Raw genomic sequence first — 19,410 nt, 5'->3', positions numbered from 1 at the left:
TTCAATGCTTGGTATCCATTAGTGCTATACCTACGACTCCCACCCATCCTTAGTTTTCATTATTGTACAAAGCTGGCCTGAGCATTCCATCCACCGTCGTCTGTTGTTCTTCGAAATTCGACCCCTTCACCGAAATACCCAGCATTTTTCCACGACTCCATCGTCGCACCGTCGTACGGTCCGTGAACAATCCCACCATCGCGGGCGTCCGACCAACGAAATTCCCACATTACAGGGGCCTGCTCGCCACTTACAGGGTCTGTATCTTGTGAAGGGGGATCAACCCAATCCTCGCCTGTCTCACGGCGATACTGACGAGTGAGTAGCTCGCGTTCTGTATCGTAGATTTCCGCTTGGCCCCGGGTCATAAGGATATCTGCTGCCCCCGTGATCGCATCGATCGCTTGCTTGCGAGCGACTTCTTTGGGGTCATCCTCCGTCATCTCCGCATCCTCTGTATCCCCATTCTGCTTCGACCTGTTCTTGTTGCGTTTATTTTGCCATTTGGGCTTTTTCTGGGGCCCCTTTCCTAGCCTAGCCAACGCTTCCAGTATAGTTTCTCCTCGGTCAAGGTGAGTTATAAGGGTCTTTAAGGCGTCTCCCGTTAATACACTATCGTCCATCCGATCTTTTTCCTTCCTATCGGCTTCTCTTTTTTCCGCGGCTTCTTTGGCACGCCGAATATCTTTCTTTGACACCCCATCAAGCCACGAATCGTAGATAGCATCAGGGTCTACAGCCTTCCGTACATAGTTTCCTTGATCGTCAAACTTGCCCTCCTCCTGCTCAGTCCGCATGTTGAACGCATCAAGTAAAGGCGCATGTTTTTTCTTAGACCCGGCGCCCAATTCCTCGTCCATATCCTCATCAACCCTTGCGCGGTCTTCATCTGCGACATCGCTCTCGCTTTCCGCTTCATCATCGTCGACCTCATCGGGGCCTTTAGTCAAGTCCGCATGTAACGTGCCACCACCTTTGGAAGACGCGACCTGACCTTCGATCTCGTCGTCTCGAAGAAATCGCACAGACTTCTTGTTCTTCTTTAAAGCTTCATCAGCGTCGACCTCTTCCGCGCCGAAGTCCTCTTGTAGCTCAGCAAACATGTCATCGTCATCTGCCGCATTTTCCTTTTTTTTTTTCTTCGCCTGGGCCTCGGCTCGCGCATCAAACCCTTCATTTTCGCTATCCGAGTCGTAGCCGTCAAGATTCACTGCTTTGCGACGTACTTTCTGCCCGCGCCGACCGATCTCGTCCGCGTCTAATACTGCATCGTCTTCGAGCGCATCGGGAGCAAGAGCAGAAGGGTTCCGGAGATCAAACCTAGCTTTCTTGCCAGAAGGTTCATTCGGGTCGTCCTCGGGGTGTTGATGTGTGCGGGTGAAGTCTTCACCAGCCCGCTTGGGGCGTGGCTGAAAGCCGGACATAGATTGTAAAACTGGGTGTAAGTCACCGTAGAGCAAAGCACAAAAATGTGAATGAAGCGATCGCACTAGCCTAAGAGTTCTCACAGAACTCGATAGTACTTGGGACACTGGAGACGAGCTTTTATGGGAGGAGACTGTTGCTGAAGCTGTACAAATGAGGTCGGGTCGGAAAATCATTGCGGAGCCATTTGCGTCACTGCGGGAGGGCGATAAGACATCTTCATCAACTTAACTACTAGCGACCTTCTTGGCCGTGCAATCTGAACATCCTGGTCTCTCCGATCAACCAGTACGAAAGCCCATCTATCTGTCTCTAGACAGAAAAAGAAAACTTAGACCCTGCGTCCCGATTAGGGCATTGTTCAACCGGTGCTTTAGTGTCAGCTACTGCGGGCTTCCCACTATGGTGAGCTTCAGAGAAGTCCCGCGCTTGTTAACTTCTATATGTACTGATCTTTGCAGTTCCGCTCTAATTACTACGAGGATGATCCTATGGACGGCGTCTTCAGCTCCTCCATGCTCCGCCATGGAGGCGCAACCCGCCGTTTTGACGAGTACTACCGCTGTTACCCCGTCGCCATGATGCCTGGCCCAGAGAGAGAGAACGTCAACCACGGCGGTAAAGTCATCATGCCACCCAGTGCTTTGGACAAGTTGACTCGGCTACATATCACATACCCTATGCTCTTTGAGCTGCATAATGGTGCACGAGAAAGGTTGACCCATGCGGGTGTATTGGAATTCATCGCTGAGGAGGGGAAAATCTATTTGCCATTTTGGGTAAGATTGTCCACTGGCAGTTAATTTCCTCTGGTCTACTAGCGCGCTATATCGTATTAAACGCCACCATACTGATGTAAAGTGTCATGTATAGCTCATGCAAACCCTCCTCCTCGAACCGGGTGACCTAGTACAGGTCAAATCGACCGATCTTCCTCCGGGCCAGTTCATCAAACTTCAAGCCCAATCAACATCGTTTCTAGATATAAGTGATCCTAAGGCTGTGCTTGAGAATGCATTCCGCAACTTTTCATGTCTGACAAAGGGCGATGTCTTCACATTTGCCTACAATGATCAAGTTTATGAGATGGCGGTTTTGGAAACCAAGCCAGCCACCAATTCAAATGCCATTTCCGTCCTCGAAACAGATCTGGAAGTCGATTTTGCCCCTCCTGTAGGATATGAGGAGCCCAAACGTCCAAGCGGTACCAGTACTCCCCGCAGTGGCGTGAGCGCAACCAAGCTTCCGTCTGGCGGGTTGCTTCACCCCCATGGAACCATGGCTCAATCAATTAACTATGCCGCCATTGCACCTGAATCTACCGATGCCGCGGCGGGAGCAAAAGCTGTGTCGTCAAACTTCCTTATCGGTGGACAGCGTTTGAATGCGAAGAAGGGAAGTAAGGCTCCAACTCCAAAGGCCTCGACTCCAACACCCGGAGCCACAAATCCTCAACACCCTCCACCTGTCAGGCGGACCAACGGGCCAATGCCGCTACGGCTCCCGCCTAATCAGCTATTCTTTGGATATGCAATCAAGCCCGTGAAGAAGCGTGACGAAAGCGGCCAGGTTGTCGAGGGCGAGAAGCCCCGCTTTCAGGGAAGTGGTCAAACGTTAAGAGGGAAAAAGAAGGACACCGGAGGCTCTGCAACGCCCACTTAGTGCAGCGCTTGAGGAGGCTCAAAGTCCAGGGGAAAAGTGACGTTGGTGAATAGTGCCGTCAGGAGATCATGTGCTAAGAGAAACCTTAAAATACTGGCGCACTACCTGTTTCATTTCTTTCGATGTTTCTATTCCTTTGTCTCAGAATACTTATGAGCAAAACAAGGACGGCTTGGTTATAGAGCATAGCGTGGTATGGGCTGGCGTTAAATAAGGAAATCACTTTTATCTCAACAACGGTAGGGTTGAGTGAGATATTTGACCCAAGTCTGTAAAGCACGCTGTGGATACGAAGTAGTAGAACCTGGAAAGACCCCTTAAAATGAGAAGGGCGGCTCCACCCTAGGAACCACAAGAGATCACAATAAAATGCCGAGGACCGTGATTTAGTGCTCCTCTAGTGTCTGATCTATCGACTCCTTATCGACTCTCCCCCCGTTTTAATATAGATAGGAAGTTTAATACTCCTTTAAATTCTCTTCGCCAGTTCTTCCCCTTATTCACGCCATTCAGTAGACATAGGACATCCCCAAAGTCAAGATCACAACCTCAAAAAAAAACCAAAGCACGACCAAGATGTCGCAACTCAATACCCGAGAAAACCCCTTATCCGCATACACCAAACTATCCCCCTCAATCTATATTCAAGAACCCCAGTCGCAATCTGAAAACAATGGCGTCCCCAAGACCATCATCCTAGCATTCTGGATGAACGCTCCTTCACGAGCCTTGACCAAATATGTCACCGAATACACCCGCCTAGCACCCACAGCCCGAATCATCATCATCCTAAGCTCCTCCAAGGACTTCATGACGCGATCCAGCAAAAAGGCGCAACAAGCGCGCCTCGCCCCAGCCGTCGAGGCTCTCCGGGCTTCTTTCTCCTCGTCTTCTTCGTCCGAAGAGAAAGCCAAAGACCAAGAACAAGTCTTCATACACATGTTCTCCAACGGCGGCGTCTTCTCCACAATCAATCTCCTGGCCACTTACCAAAGGACAGTGGGCCGACCACTCCGCATCTCATCCACCATCTTGGACAGTGCACCAGGCGTAGCGACGGTATCTGGCGCCATGAAGGCATTCTCTTTCGCACTTCCGGGTCCGTGGCTTTTGCGCTTGTTCAGTAAGATTGCGCTATGGATGTTTTTTGTGCTGGGGGCGCTTGTGCGCCGCCTTGTTGGGTTGCCAGATACTGTTAGTGTTGCGCGGAAGGCGATGAATGATCAAAGGCTGGTTTGTAGTGGAGATGGTGCGAAGCCGAGACGATGCTATATCTATTCGGATGCGGATGAGCTGGTGGACTGGCGGGATGTCGAGAGACATGCTGACGATGCGGAAGCGAGGGGTTGGGTAGTTACGAGAGAGAAGTTTCTAGGGTCGCCGCATGTTTCGCATATGAGAACTGATCCAAAGAGGTATTGGGAGATTGTGAAGAGGTATTTGTTGGTGGGATCGGTGTGAGTAGTAGATTGTTGGGTTTTGCTAAAGGTTTGGATATGTGTGTATAAATATAATACTATTAGAGGGCATCGGTTATACTGCTGGGAGCGTGACATACTTGTAATTTATATCACATATTCTTATGGGGATACCCAGAGGACCACCATCATCCTTACTTTATAATAAGTTGCTTATGCTGAGAGTTACATGGATATTATACCCACAGACTACGACAAAGCCTTCCAATATTGTGGAACTTTGTATTACTATATGTTTGGGCTTCCGCCAGCATTGTACAGAATAATCAAACCATTGGTCGATCTCGCGAAAAAGACTTCTTTAAGCGCAAGAAACGAAAACCTGAAAAGGGACTTGCTTCCCCGGCAAAGATAAAACCCCATGAACCCCTTGAGCAGCCCTTTCCCTGCCGGCTTCGACCCGGGCTGGTACTTAGGGTATTCGGCCCTCGAGCTAGTTGGCCTCATATCACTAGGTGCCTTTGGTCCCTAGTTCAAAATCTATCTGTTACATGCTAGGCACGCATATGTATAGTCTATATTAGGTCTTGTTTTATTTGAAAGAAAAATAATAATATCGACTATTAGACAGATCCCTGATAGGGTTATATACTAACTACCGTAGATGAATTTATCCAAATTCGTCTTCTCACAAGACCTCTACGTATGATGATCTCAGATTTTGAGTGAAACCTATAGTAATAGGAATATCTTGTAGTACTAGGGCCGTGGTGGAGGTGCTGCTTTGAGAACCTTTATTGTTGCTGTTGGGTAACACCATCAAAAACGAACATACAAGCCCTCGTCATGGAGGCGGGAAGATTACAGACGGCCACTAGGGTCAAGGTGTCCAAGGCTATTCCTTGGCTAGCAGAAGAATCGAAGTGGGCTAAAAGAAAATTATGTTGAACCAACGTATGATTTCTATACAAATCTCAAGTTTTCATCAAGAAGTCAACCAAAATCACCGTGCGCTATGCATGCAAACGTTATGTACAATCCAGCCACATTAACGCCTCTTTTTGACTTTTGAAAACCCTCGCATATAGATCTTTTTTACTTTTGTAATCCTAACTTACATTCCCCTTGTTTCCGGGAACTCATCCTCAAGCTTCAACCTTGCCGTAACATTCATACTCATCAGCTCCTGAATAAGAAGCTTAGCTGCGTACGGGATGGCCATCTTGACCACACTCCGCGAGGATTTACAGCGCTGACACCAGTTCAAGTAGCCCATGAAGCCGCACTGCTCGCAGACATCGATCTCATGACGATCTGACGAGATCATCAGTCGTTCGAGGAGAAGCTGACTGGTTCCATAGGCAATCAAACAGTCACGTTCCATCTCACCTAGACGGAGACCACCGTCGCGGGAACGACCTTCCGTTGGCTGACGGGTGAGAATGGCTCGAGGACCACGAGCACGAGAATGCATCTTGTCTTGAACCATGTGCTTGAGCTTCTGGTAGTAGATGGGACCGGTGAAGACGTAAAATGGTAGCGCCTCGCCGGTAATTCCCGAGGTGAGGTAGTCTTTACCACCGTAGCTGAATCCCTTGTCGATAAGAATCTGGGACATTTCCTCGACAGGACTGCCGCCGAAACAAGTTCCGTACCCGTGCTGGCCCGCCAGGACGCCAGCTTTTCCGGCGACGAGTTCCAACATTTTCCCGACAGTCATACGAGAGGGGAAACCGTGGGGGTTCATGATAATGTCAGGATTGATTCCTTGATCTGTGAAAGGCATGTCGGCCTGGTCTGCAATGATACCCACGACACCCTTTTGTCCGTGACGAGAAGAGAACTTGTCACCCACTTCGGGTCGACGGGTCTGCCGGGTGAGCACCTTGATGAGTTGGTTTTCGTTCTCTGTCGTGGAGACAAGAACCTGGTCAATATATGCAGGGTCGTGCAGCTTATATGTCATAGGTGTAGGCGTGTATTTGACTGGCCGACCCATATCAGAGCCAGGAAACCCGGAGGCGAGAGATTGATCAGGAGTAGATTTGTTGATGTAGACTTCGCCAGCATTGACCTTTTCGCCGACTGCAGCTAAACCATCACTCTCAAGTAGAGCATGTTTCCGTATGGGGGCGTCATTGTCATACTCCGGTGGCATCAAGATATCCTTGGTACCGTTGGAATAACTCTTCAAGTTGGCAACGGATTTCTTGAACACTTGACAACGCCCGAAACCACGATCGACAGACCCCTTGTTCAGAACTAAAGCATCCTCAATATCATAGCCGGAGTAACTCATGACTGCGACCATGGCATTGTGGCCGGCTGGCAGTTGATCGTATTTCGTCAGCTCAATAGTGCGGGACTTCACCATAGGCTTTTGAGGGTACACCATGAGATAGAGGATTGAATCAATGCGAAGGAATTGATTCGATGCGATTGCGCCAATAGCCTGTTTACCCATAGCACATTGGTAAGTGTTACGTGGCGACTGATTATGATGTGGGTAAGGGATCAGGCCGGCAACAGCACCAAGAATGGTGAAGGGCTCAATTTCCAGATGAGTCGTGGCATCAGTGATATCCTTTTCATAGATTGCGATCAACGAGTCGTTCTCCTCGTTGACATCGAGATACTCGACTAAACCTTGAGCAAGGAAGTCATCAAATGACATGGTTCCCTCGCGCAATTTCTTCAGGTGATGTGCTCTAACCCTAGTCTTTCCGTTCTCGACAACAATAAGCGGGCGGCAAATTCGTCCATCATCGGTAGCGACGTGAACAGCACGCTGGTGATGATTGATATAGATACTGACAAACTCCGAGATTCTGCCCATTCGACGCAATCTCCGGAAAGCATTAAGGAAATACTTCGGGCGACGCGTCAGTGCCATCGGTGTTCCGTTGATGGAGATGGTGTAGCAACCAGGACCGTAAAGCTCCTTTCCGCCAAGAGTGGAGATATCTTCCGCGCCTAGCATAAAGATCAAGTTTCTTATCGGGCCCTCTTCGTCATTAGTCGTAATATGGGTCATAAGCGCCAAGTTTTTCACAAGACCACAAGCTTCACCTTCTGGTGTATCTGCGAGACAAAGCATACCAAACTGAGACGGCTGCAGAGCTCTGGGACCGCTGACCTTTCGGGTTTTCTCGAACTGACTGCTAATACGGGTCATCATACCCAGCGCTGCAATGTAACTCAGTCGACTGAGTACATGGGTAACACCAGCACGCTCCATACGGAAACGCTTCAAACTCCAGTTACCCGTCGAGATAGCACGATTCATACCTTGGGTGATATGGTTGCTGTGCATGCTCATGACAGTCCAGGCATCAAAAGCCTCGGCTCTGTTGCGTTTGTTCAAGACCTTGTCAACATTCATTTTGATATCAAAGCAAAACTTCTTGAATAAATCCTCAAAAAGAAGGGCCAGCAGCTGGCCAGCCAATTCCAATCTCTTGTTACCAAGGTAGTCACGGTCATCCACCAGCGAAGGATCGTTCTTAGCCATAAGAACGCGACGGGCCATGTGGGCAACATAGACTGCCTTTGGTCGAAAGTTCATGTCTTTGACCTCTATATGGGATATTATAACAGATGCAATGGCTTCAACAGCTTCTTGCACATGGGTCCGGCGATAATTGTTTTGTTTGCCGCGGTTGATCTTGATTCGAGAGCCAATCCAGTCCAAAGCTTGTTGCTGTGTGTAGATGCCGAGCTTAATAGCCTCCTCGAAATTAATCGCAAAGTCCTCTTGATACACTTTATCGATACCAGCAACAAGAAGGAGCATCTCCTTGTCAGTGTGGATGCCCATTGCTTTCAGCAAAATGACGATAGGGATATCCTCGCTAAGTACGTTATGTTTCACGTAAAGCTTGTCCTTCTTGAGGACGATATAACTTTTAGATTTACGCTCATTGGAGGAACTGGTAACAAAGATTAGAGACGGATAGGGTAGAACTATTGGTGCACAATGAGCTTACCTAGTAACGGAAGCCTGCACGATTTCCTTCTTCGGGTCCGTTTCAACGATAATTCTGTTTTTGCTCAACTGTTCTTGAACGAGAATAACCTTCTCTGTACCGTTCACGATGAAGTAACCGCCAGGATCCAAAGGACATTCATTCAGCACAGTCATCTCTGCTGGGGTCTTATCGGACAGGACACACTTCGAGCTACGAAGCATGACTGGCATTCGGCCAATGGAACAGCCCGTCTTCTTCACACGCTGACGACCACGTATATATTCGAAATCAACTTGAATCGGGGCCGCGTATGTGGTATCACGGAGTCGGCATTCCTGCGGACTCACGGTCGACCCTGTAAATCCCGGGCCAACATCTTGCTGTTCGTCTGCACGTCGTGGAGCCCCAAGATAAATGTTGGTAAACTTAATGTAAAAGTTGTGATCTATATCACTACGGATGATAGAGCTCGATTCAACAATCTTCTTCAGCTGTACTTCCACGAGGTAGTTGTATGAGTCAATGTGCTGCTTGACCAACCCCTTCACTTTCAAGAACGCCGGTAACAAATTCCATTTATCCTTGGCTGTGTTGATCGGATCAGTCAAAGACTTGTTGTAATAGAAGGGCTCTAGGAGCGCATCAAAAGGATCGCGGTGGCGATATGGTACATGCGGGTGTTCATCGGCCTGGTTATTCTGCTCCTCGACGCTTGGTTCCGGCTGTGTAGGATTCGATGCCTGTTTCGATACGGATGGACGCTTCTGTGTCGATGAAGGCCCCGCTGCTGCTCTTCTCGACGCTGTCGTACCCTATACGGAGACCAGAAATTGTCAGCAAGCGCAGAAGATACATTTATCAAGATGCGGAGAAGTATTTGCCGTACGTCTGCAGATCGCGCGGCAGGAGCCTGTGGCTTCCTACGAGGAGGCATTGCTGTTGTAGAAGAGAGGTCCACCAAGATACTACGCTAGGTAAGCTCTGTGTTAGTTTGACAGAGATGGAAGGTGTATCATGGTGGTTTGAATACGCGGCGCACAATTTCTTCGTTATCGGCGAGGGGAAAAGGTCCAAATAAATTATGAAATTAATTTCATTCAAAGCAGCGGTTTAGTAAGCAGACCAGGTAACTGTCCCAAAATGGCTAGCTCAGTGCCAAGCCGCTCACAAATGCTCTCTACTTATCTTATCACCCCACGTGCTATGTATGTACTGAGGTATGTGTACGTTTACATTGGATAAGGTAGAATAATATTTGTTCTGTAACCGTAGCTCGACCTCAATCTATCATGCACTTTGTCCGGTAATTGGACGGATGATTTGGACAAAGGACTGTGACCCCAAGGACTTGGATTTAAATGCTTCCTCAATCTCATCCAGGGACCTGCCCTTAGTTTCTGGCATGAAGATTGCACAGATCAGAGCAGTTATCAGTGTGCACCCTCCAAAGAGGAAGTACGCACCAAAGCTACTGCGAGATAGCAGAATGGGGGTCGTAAGAGCCACGATGAAGTTGGCCGTCCAGTTGCTTCCATGCGCTAAGCTCGTTGCTGAGGCGCGCGTCCGCTGCGGTTGGATTTCTGCGGCGTAAATTTTGATTCCAACTGCCCAGCTGAGGGAGTAAATGACTGCGAAGATGTAAATGGAAACAATTACAACCCATCTACCTGCACCAGTTGAGCTATGCACAGCATTTCCTGCGTACAAGGCACCCATCAAGAACATTGTTACGCTAAGCCCAATGCCACCATATATAGTGCTATGTCGACGACCCCACTTGTCAGCCCATATAAGGGCAGGGATTGTTACACCGAAAATAACAAGAGCAGAGACACCTGAAGCAAAAAAGCTGGCATCCGTGGAAGCAAGTCCAGCCTGTTGGAAAAGCAAAGGCGCGTACTATAAAAGGATAATGTTAGACTAAACCGAGCGTCTAGTAGAATTAACAAACTCACGTAGAGCACGCCATCAATTCCACTAAGTTGCTGCATTCCCATTAAAAATACAGCAAGTGCTGTTCGTGTGCGGACATCCTTTGAAAAGATGTCGAAAAGCTTGTCTTTAGTGGACTGAACTTTGGGCCGGGGGGCGGATGCGATTCGTTCCACGGTGGGTGCATTGCCAGCTCCTGGGGCTACTCTTCGTTGCATGTTAGTCTCTCGATCCTCTTCGACCTCCATCTTTTCTCGTTCTGCATGGGTGACTCCCAGACGATCCCACGCTGCTGTTGCTTCCGGTTCACGACCGTGGATCTTCAACCATCTCGGTGACGGAGGAAGCCAGAGCCATGAAACCACCGAAAAAGTGACTGCTAGACACGCCAGTATAAGAAATGGCGTCCGCCATGAGAACGAAGACTCGATGCGAGCAGTCCCGTAGCAGGTAAAGAATCCAACCACCAATCCCAGGGTAATCAGCAACTGAGGGCCAGTAGTTAGCACTCCTCGGACGCTAGTCGGTGATATCTCGCAAATGTAGCTATGAAACTTATGTTAGCTAGCTGACACGGATTCGAGAGAGGTAGCAGTTAACTGTCATACACGACCAGCGTGCCCAGATAGAGACCCTCGCCTATTCCCTCAACACACCTTCCAACGACAAACATAGCGATATGGACGGCTGCGGCCTCAAGCGCAGCTCCGAGAGCAAATATCAGAGCACCAATACTGATACCCTTTGATCTACCCAATTTGTCTGCAAGGAATCCAGCAAAAAAGGACGAGACAGCTGCTGGAATCAAAATAGACGATACTATCAGCCCATGAATGGTTGCAGATTGGCTACCGAATTGCGAAACAAAGCTGTCCATAGTAGTTACAGGTCCAATGATGCCAGTGTCCATCCTATTTCTGACGTATCAGTATTTCGGGCAGGATAGAAAATATGGGCAATGTGGATAAGTGATCTTACCCAAACAACAGCCCGCCGCAGGAACACAGTATACTAGCGACCACATATCCTGGAAGCCTGCGAACCAGACCCATGGCTAAGTGAAGCAGTTATAGCCGTTTAAAAACTCTGAAACAGATATAGGTCGTACTCTATGACAATGGGTTGAATGTCAAAATGTCCAACACAGTCCAAGAAAATGGTTAAATATATAAAAGATAAGCGACAGATGAAAAAAATTTCCTCGATCAACGCTTTGTTCCACTGCATTTCCTGGCCTTACTGGTCCAATTGATAAGACCCACCCCCACGTTGACCTCTCGGGGATTTTGATACGGGGTTAAAGACTTCCTGACTGCGGAATATCTGAATAGGGTATCTCTAAGCGCTATTTGTCGCATTAAAAAGCCATGGCTACTAACTACGATGACTCCCGCCTTATATTGATTGAAGAGCGATTACCAAAGCAACCAACAGTTTAAATCGCATATCAAGGGAATTGAACCCAGGGGGACCTTGTGGGGAAGGCATCAATGATGGACTCCTCCAGTATCGGCGGATAACCAATACTCCATCGGCTTTTGGCAAAAGCAAAAATCTCGGTGCCTAATACATCAGGCATTACAAGAAAATTATGCTACAAACTATACAAACAGCCCTAGTGGGCCAGATGGGTCCATGGATGACGATCGATCTAACCGTATAAGGATATCCCTCCCTAACCGTTTTCGGAAATTGATCTATGAAGCACTGAGCATCTAGGGCTTGGTTTTTAACCTTATTGACGCGAAGCTTTTTCTCTCCGAGAACTCCATTTACCATCTCATCTTTCTCGCTCTCTCTGCATTTTGCCCATGCGACAATGGCCAGCATTCCAGGAATTGATTTCAATGAACTCCAACCCAGCCCGCGGTATCTCTTTCGCCAACCGGTCGCGCTGCAATGGTTTGAAAATGGGAAACTCATGAAGCGGCATGAAGAGGAGCGTCAGGCAGGTAATTATGCTTACATACCTGCTAGCCGAATGCAAGTACTGTGGTGCTGACAACTCCACCCTCAGGGCGCTTCGAGCTCTTCCTGGATCTTCTTTATGTCGCAATTTTGGCAAACTTTGCTGAGACTCTTGCTGAGGACATCTCGGGAGCGAAATTGGTCAAGTATATCGTAAGTATAGATTGTCACTTTATCCACAGAGGGTCATATTGTGCTAACATGGTTGACGCATAGCTTATACTCGCGCCCACTTGGCATGTTTGGGCCGACCTCCGGGAATTGATGAACTCGTTCTACAATGACGACCTGCTACAGCGCGCACTTATTCTCTGGATAATGGCTGTTCTTGTTATGTACGGGAACAATGCGTCCCTTGTGGATGAGGATATCAGTGCTATGCGAGCCACTGTCGGCTCATACATGGTTGCGCGCATCTCATGCAGCGCAGCACACCTACTATACTCCTTTGCCAGCTATCATCACAGAAAGCAACAAAGGTTATGGGTTTCGCTTACAGTGATTTCGATGCTTATCTATATCCCACTCTACTTCGAATCCGTATCTTTTCGCGGCAAAATTGCGGCGGCTGCCGTCGGCGTTGTTTTCGAGGAGTGCAGTTGGGTCTTCTGCTATTCGCCGGCAGCCAAGAAGATGCTGAAAGCCAAGTATACAACTGCAGTGGATATCGCGCATGAGGTCGATCGATACGCCGCATTTTATATCATTGTGCTTGGCGAGTATTTATACCAGATCGTTGTCGGCTCACCTGCGGCGGTGGGTTTTAATCTCAGCTTGCTCCATGCAGTCTGGGTCTTGATCATCGCCTTCTGTCTGAACTGGTTGTACGCTCACAATGACGGCGCATTGCAGAGCACTCATCCATTCCGCTATTCAGTGTACACGGCGTTCGGGTGGGCTGTTCTTCATTTGCCTCTTGTCGCCAGCCTGCTCGCAAGCGGACATGTTGCCGCCGCAAGCGCAGCAGAGGACAGATTTCGTGATCCTGAGCGTTGGCTACTTTGTGGTAGTCTCGGAACTGGGTTGTATTGTCTATATGGCTTAGCATTGCTATACGAGGATAGAGATGCGCCAGGAACGTTGATGTTGTCTAAGGTAGGTCAGTTCGACTCATTGCATGTGTATTCAATCACGAAGCATCCTCTCACATTTGAAACTTCAAACAGCATTTTCGTATGATCATGCGGCCTGTCATCGGACTTATTATTATTCTCCTCGGCTTAGCTAAAGACCTCGATATCACTTCGATGATGTCAATCATCATGGCTCTGATAGTATCTTGTTTGGTCTGGGAGAATATCACATCTTTGCACTGTCACGCCGGTATCTGGGAATCTTGGAACAATACGAAATACCCTGAGCAGATAATGGCCTCTGATGACTCGAACGTGCCTGTGATCAGGGATGGGTCATCTGATTCTGCAAGGGCATAAAGCTTGCATGTTACACATCGCATTTATCCTCAGGGATGAAGATGACTACCTCTACATTCCCTGTTGCAGGGAGTGATACAGTACATGTGCACTACCCTAGTCGGAGTAATCTCCATAGAATATGTCGCAGCGACAACTACTACTCCATGCTTCGGTTTCTACTATCCTATACCCATTGCCTGTTCTAGAGCGTGCCCCATAACTATTCCAATCGGATTCAAGAAGTAATATATACGAAGGCAAGCTTGCACGAAGTTATTGAATTGTTCTATGACTCATGTATCTATGTGGTTTAATGAAATATTCTGTCAGCTCGATGTATATTTGATAAACAAAGATGGTCTCTTGCACCTAGTATCTGATTGAGAGAATCCTTCGAATTTGATCTCATGTCACGTTATATATCTATTGTTGAACCCATAAGAAAACCTCTTTTCTCTAATGACTAGCGTCACTCCCTGTATTTTCATTTGCTTATAATTTCGTATAACTTAGTTTTGCCCTTGTGTTTCTGACTGATAGCCCTGATTCGATCAGTGTTCAAGAAACAACGAGGCTTGTATCGGTCCACAAGAGAGATAAATGGAAAAAAAAAGTTCAATAAGGAATTGTCAGCATGTCCACCACTCGACGAAACAGCATCAATTAGTGCTTAGTCTAGCCTTGCTTATACCAAGTATGCTATATACACAAATAAATAAAGGAGAATGGCACCGCCGGAGAGGAAGAGGAGTGGGATGGATGTATATATGAAGTGCCAGGGGCTAACAACAGCTAGACTGTTGGTGAGCACAAGTGCATTTGCTTAAGTGGAACTACGGGTGTTCTCGAGGGGGGGATAAGAAGAATAGAAAGTATTATACTGAATATTTCCTAGATAGTACCACTATGGCACATACAACAATGGTAACTGAAATAACTAGCTATCAACCGACTAATATCACAAAGGCTCATAGGTAAGGGCGACCTGTACATAAGAGATTGTCAAGTAAATGAGAAGCATGTCAACATCATAGCTAATCAAATACAAAGCAAAGGCATTTGGTGAAGGCTTTAAGTATGTGGTAGTACGTATGGACCCAATCGAATGGTATTTTAATGAGAGATACTGAAGCTGATTGCTCACTGGTCGAGATTCTTGATATCAAGACATAGTTTGAAAGCCAAATCGTTACTAAGTGGCCGGGGTAGTATATATTGCGTTTGTTGCTTGTCAAGCTTTTCTAAGTTACTTGTCACTATGTGTAATAAATTCCGAGTTCTCATTATTTGTTCTCTTTGTGAAGCAGTATATACTAGTGACTATGAAGTTCAATCAGAAGAAGCCAGGTAGGCTAGAGATGATGCAATGGTATCTCCTGATCTGCCCACAGAATGTATACTAGGTTGCCCTAGCACTTGCACTTTCACAAATGTCCGATGTTTTTTTGGGCATATAGTTTGTGATGGAGGCCATCAGATCAAGCTAGATAGCGTATTAGACGCAGTAGGATATTCTTGTGACGTGTCCCCTAGATTGTGTCCACAGTCTAGTCAAAGAGATACATTTGACTATAACACTAGATCCCAGACCTTAGTGCTATCGGACCTCATACAAGGCTAGAATATACCCAGTATCACATATAATCTGCCTAATGAGTAGTAGGCCACCGGTAATCCACGATGCTTTCCAAAAGGAGGCGCTCGCAGGATTGAAAGAGCACAAAAGGTTCCATGCGCGGCAAATCCCACATCGAGTGATGAGGAATGGTGCCCAAAATGCTTCATATGCCCATGAAGTAAGGAAACAAGGCTCAACAAGGGTACAGCGAGCTATTCAGCCGTATACTATGATTCCAGGAAATGGATGTCTGCTAGACTAGATAGTCTCACACCATGCCGTTCCAACATGGCTTGGTGTGCTTCGGTTTAGTTATCCCGCTGAACAACTCACTTGCAGCTGCGCACAAGCCGTATTCAAATGTGCCATAGCATCATTCCAAGATACGTGCTTTGTGGGGACTGGTTCCTCGCTCTCCTCGCCTAAACATCACAAGCTCTAACGAGTAGGATGTGCGGGATCATGCAACGGCAGTCGCGAGTATACGTGTATTTTGGTCATGGCATCCGCAGCCGTTCGCTGCAATACCATCTTGGTGGTTTATGATTGCAAGGAGCCCCTAGAACATCAAATCAGGAATTAGAAGCTTGTGGGGTACTCTCAAAAGTACCACCCACAGCAGAATTCCAGGTCCCGCCTATGGAATTTCTTCTTAAATCCGGGACCGATGTTGTGCTCGCAGCGAAAAGAGCCACAAATGACCAACACTACAAAGGAGAAACTTCGGGCATATAGGTTCGGAGTTGCCGTATCTGTTCAGTTATCCTATGCATATCTAGAGCATAAGCCAAGCTCTGTGACTTGCGGGGTTGGGCAACAATGCCTCAAATGTTTAGAGGAATAAAGGTCCCTCTGCCCATCATCGGGGGACAGGGATCGTTAGCACCGGAGGCGAGATACAGCTATTACTAACCTTAGGCGCATTTCGCGCACGTAGTGGCCCCGAGAGATTGCTTGGAGGGCGAAAAGCCTCAGTGACAGCGCTATGTATGGTTGTGGGGAGATCGTTCTAGAGGGTGAGGTGCCCGTGGCGGTGGGATTCTTTGACCGCAATTTTAGATCTTCGCCACCTGGCATTCCAGATTCCCCTCCCATGCGGAGCAAGATTGCCACTAAACGAAAACAGTAGATCGATTACAACATGGATATCAGACGAAGCAACAACATTAGCTCACCCTGCGGGGCTGACGAGCGTCACGGATCTTCGAGAAAATATCTCGGTTCGTTGTACTGTACATAGAACCCTATGATCACGTGTAGTTACGAACTTTGACGACAGTTTCATGATAGCCATGGAGATTAGATCCAATTGTATTAGCTCGTAGAGTTCCATGTCTCCATACTGCGTGTGTCAGACTTCTGACAGGCATGAGTTTTTCATTTTGGTAGATAAGGAGATCGGCAACGAACAGCAACATGCGATTGGATTAGAGGCATCAAAGCAAATTGGCCGAGCGTGGAGATCAGTGAGTAATGTCGGGGTCCAGTTCCGCAATTTTGTGACCAGTCAAGCGTTCTCAATTGGCGTATTGCTGATGGGGCGCTTGAGGAACGGACTGGTTGATCATATCGGGTCTTGTCGAACAGGTTCCCATAGGGGCAGGCCGTTTTGGGCATGAAACTACAACTTACCTACTTCCGATTCTACGGTAACTATTTCAAGTAACGGTGAGCTAGGGCCTGGGGTAGTATTAAGGGAATTTGGCGACATTTTTTGTGTTCCGTGACATGAATCTTTCCCCCAGTGTAATCTAAGATTTGGTGTGGGAGGAGGTAATGTGAAACAGCCTTCTGATGGCTCGGCATCGACATAGTGAGGGGCGAAATCATTAGTCAGATCCCAAGGGGTGCTGTCGAAAATTCGAGGGCTTAATTAGAGGACCCAACTGTCCATGGGGCAGAAAAGTGGCCTCCATTGATTGGCCTCCATTGGTCTCTGGTCCTTGAGGCACGGCCAGTTAGACTGTAGTGCCACGAATGGCTCCATGGTAAGGTACCCAACTAATGACTAGTTAAAGTACAAGTAAGGCATGCCTGACATACCGCGCTAAGAACTTGAGAGAAACAACAATATCAACCGAACAAGTAACGCTCCTAGGCATTGTAATCCTAGTTCTAGGACGTAGCGGTTAGTGCTCTCTAGGGCTATTCTCTGGTAGAAGAATGTCGATCTGGAATCGGAGTTTGGTTGCTCTGGGTGCACTGTGCCCTGTGCACTGCTTTACTAGGGTTCGAGACTGTAGTCACGAGTCTAGGTATGTATGGATGCCGTTCGGAGGGGGCCAAGTCTCTCTCCACTGACGGGGGCCATGTTTGATATCATTGTATTGGCTAAGAATTGAGGAAAGGGGAGGGGGAACGCCTTGAAGCGACGGATCAGCACACCGTTCGTTGGTTCGATCAATCTTCCTGGCAGGTTGTACACCGCTTTTCCCTCACCGCACCAATCACGAACTGACATGCTCACAGCTGTAAGAATCATGAGGCGAATCGTCCAGAAGGCGAGAAAGTTCATCCACACCGGGCCGCTTAGGTACTAGTAGCAGCGCTGGAGGACTGTAGTACATACTTAGAGGTAAGTACTTACCCGCGTCGCGTACCTTAGACCTCTTGTAGGTATGTATTCCATACCTACGTCTATACCTACTTACATACTTACACCTAAATACAGCATTACCTTAATATAAACTGCTATTGTTATTCATCTAGCTCCGTTTTGTGCACCTCAACTCAATCGGTCGAGACGTTGAGTCGACTGATCCATGGAACCATGCTGACTGGCACCCCCGAAGATCCTCAGCGGATTGTCACGCTTGAGTCCATTTAGATGTTATCCGGGCCACGATCCCTGGTACTAACCGTGCGCCCACCCACCAAAGATGAGTCAAATGGGAAGATTAAAAATAAAACCCCCCCTAAGCGGTTAAGCTCAAAACAATAACGCAATTAAAAAAGAAACTGAAGAAAAAAAAATTGGTAAAACAAAAGGTAGAGAAAAATTTTTTTTTTGGATGGATGACCACATAACGAAGATAGAGAGTGCCGTCGCGAACCATTTGAGACGCGCATGGGAATCCTTGAACAAGAATTTTCTGGTACAGTACTCCGTACGGTAATCCTCCAGTCAATGTTCAATTAATGTATGACCATCCATCATTTATGCGTGCTCTTCGCCCATCGAGATATGTGATCCTCAGATGGGGACCTGATCATGCTCCGTAGGGCACCAAATTGCGGAATTAAGGGATGTCGGCTGTCTCCATCAAGTTTAATTAATTAAGGAATAAGGAAAAAGAGGGAGAAAAAAAAAGAAAAAAAAAAGAAAGTGGAAAAGAGAGCGAGGATTGACTACTGGAATAGTTTCGAAACTATGACTTGCACTGCAGCCGCTATTAGCTCCAGAAATCTTATTCGTTTTCTAATACAACGGAGGATTAATGTCGCCTTTGTAATGCCCCAGTCATGTTGCTCTAACCCAGGTACGTGCAGCAATTAGGGCGTGGACCGTCGTCACATCTTTTTTTTTCATTGACCTGTTGTCTCCACTCAATGCAGAATTACACTTGCAGAGCCCACGCCTTGACCAGCACACGAAGATACTAGTAACCCGTACCCCTTACACAATCCCCCAGCAGGGAGGAAATGTAAAACCCTTTGTAGTCAGATGTACAGAGTACTCGTTGGTGGTAAGAGTCAAAGGAAAAAATAATAATAATAATAACAAATAAATAAAAGGGGAGGGGACAGGCAAGGAAGATAAACCAGCCATGATAATGCAACCTTAATGCCGGGAGAGGTTGAGCACTCAACAATCTCAAACGAGCAAGACCATGTTGGCTCCAGTCGGTAACAATGAGGATGCATGTTGCAAAGCTGCAGCAAACCTCCGACAGCACTGTTCAAGAACTGCCATTCAACCCCGACAGAGTCGTGCAGGATCATTGGATTTTGCAGGGTAAAGCAATTCGCCATCCAATCATGATTCATCTAAGCAAGATAAACAC

The 19,410-nt window shown here is 47.5% G+C and overlaps 6 protein-coding genes across 6 annotated transcripts; 3 read left to right on the top strand and 3 right to left on the bottom strand.

Moving 5' to 3' along the window:
* Nucleotides 1–3: 3 nt before the first annotated feature.
* BDV27DRAFT_121708 (GYF domain-containing protein) lies at nucleotides 4–1,560 on the bottom strand. The gene has a single exon (XM_032065429.1). The coding sequence runs from the start codon at nucleotides 1,422–1,424 to the stop codon at nucleotides 60–62; it is 1,365 nt and encodes a 454-aa protein (XP_031931889.1). The 5' UTR covers nucleotides 1,425–1,560; the 3' UTR covers nucleotides 4–59.
* Nucleotides 1,561–1,664: 104 nt separating this feature from the next.
* Nucleotides 1,665–3,428, top strand: BDV27DRAFT_121707 (polyubiquitin-binding protein UFD1). Its single transcript, XM_032065428.1, has 3 exons — nucleotides 1,665–1,830; nucleotides 1,887–2,204; nucleotides 2,299–3,428. The coding sequence occupies exons 1-3, from the start codon at nucleotides 1,828–1,830 to the stop codon at nucleotides 3,085–3,087; spliced, it is 1,110 nt and encodes a 369-aa protein (XP_031931888.1). The 5' UTR covers nucleotides 1,665–1,827; the 3' UTR covers nucleotides 3,088–3,428.
* A 42-nt stretch (nucleotides 3,429–3,470) lies between these two features.
* On the top strand, nucleotides 3,471–4,548 carry BDV27DRAFT_167057 (TMEM53 family protein; the record flags this gene model as incomplete). The annotated part of the gene is made up of 1 exon (XM_032074365.1): nucleotides 3,471–4,548. The coding sequence occupies exon 1, from the start codon at nucleotides 3,664–3,666 to the stop codon at nucleotides 4,546–4,548; it is 885 nt and encodes a 294-aa protein (XP_031931887.1). The 5' UTR covers nucleotides 3,471–3,663.
* Nucleotides 4,549–5,467: 919 nt separating this feature from the next.
* On the bottom strand, nucleotides 5,468–9,506 carry BDV27DRAFT_121705 (DNA-directed RNA polymerase III core subunit RET1). The gene is made up of 3 exons (XM_032065427.1): nucleotides 9,360–9,506; nucleotides 8,492–9,285; nucleotides 5,468–8,434 (listed from the first exon to the last, which is right to left on the bottom strand). Exons 1-3 carry the CDS (start codon nucleotides 9,405–9,407, stop codon nucleotides 5,620–5,622), a joined length of 3,657 nt encoding a protein of 1,218 aa, XP_031931886.1. The 5' UTR covers nucleotides 9,408–9,506; the 3' UTR covers nucleotides 5,468–5,619.
* A 254-nt stretch (nucleotides 9,507–9,760) lies between these two features.
* Nucleotides 9,761–11,457, bottom strand: BDV27DRAFT_153628 (putative MFS sugar transporter; the record flags this gene model as incomplete). Its single annotated transcript, XM_032071831.1, has 4 exons — nucleotides 9,761–10,372; nucleotides 10,429–10,951; nucleotides 11,014–11,316; nucleotides 11,384–11,457. The coding sequence occupies 4 exons, from the start codon at nucleotides 11,455–11,457 to the stop codon at nucleotides 9,761–9,763; spliced, it is 1,512 nt and encodes a 503-aa protein (XP_031931885.1).
* A 767-nt stretch (nucleotides 11,458–12,224) lies between these two features.
* BDV27DRAFT_153627 (bacterial low temperature requirement A protein-domain-containing protein) lies at nucleotides 12,225–13,806 on the top strand (the record flags this gene model as incomplete). The annotated part of the gene is made up of 4 exons (XM_032071830.1): nucleotides 12,225–12,357; nucleotides 12,423–12,526; nucleotides 12,590–13,468; nucleotides 13,540–13,806. 4 exons carry the CDS (start codon nucleotides 12,225–12,227, stop codon nucleotides 13,804–13,806), a joined length of 1,383 nt encoding a protein of 460 aa, XP_031931884.1.
* Nucleotides 13,807–19,410: the final 5,604 nt, after the last annotated feature.

This window comes from Aspergillus caelatus (assembly GCF_009193585.1).
Source record: "Aspergillus caelatus strain CBS 763.97 unplaced genomic scaffold BDV27scaffold_18, whole genome shotgun sequence".
NCBI lineage: Eukaryota > Fungi > Ascomycota > Eurotiomycetes > Eurotiales > Aspergillaceae > Aspergillus > Aspergillus caelatus.
The sequence above is the reverse complement of the archived record's forward strand: the minus strand, read 5'-3'. Positions and strand labels throughout refer to the sequence as shown.

Bases quoted from the DNA above. Each gene is read 5' to 3' on its own strand.
- BDV27DRAFT_121708 (XM_032065429.1), bottom strand. From the start codon at position 1,424: ATGTCCGGCTTTCAGCCACGCCCCAAGCGGGCTGGTGAAGACTTCACC.
- BDV27DRAFT_121707 (XM_032065428.1), top strand. The intron at 2,205-2,298 runs GTAAGATTGTCC...TGTCATGTATAG, and splicing joins AAATCTATTTGCCATTTTGG to CTCATGCAAACCCTCCTCCT.
- BDV27DRAFT_121705 (XM_032065427.1), bottom strand. From the start codon at position 9,407: ATGCCTCCTCGTAGGAAGCCACAGGCTCCTGCCGCGCGATCTGCAGAC. The intron at 9,286-9,359 runs GTACGGCAAATA...GTCTCCGTATAG, and splicing joins CTGCCGCGCGATCTGCAGAC to GGTACGACAGCGTCGAGAAG. The intron at 8,435-8,491 runs GTAAGCTCATTG...CTTTGTTACCAG, and splicing joins GTGCAGGCTTCCGTTACTAG to TTCCTCCAATGAGCGTAAAT.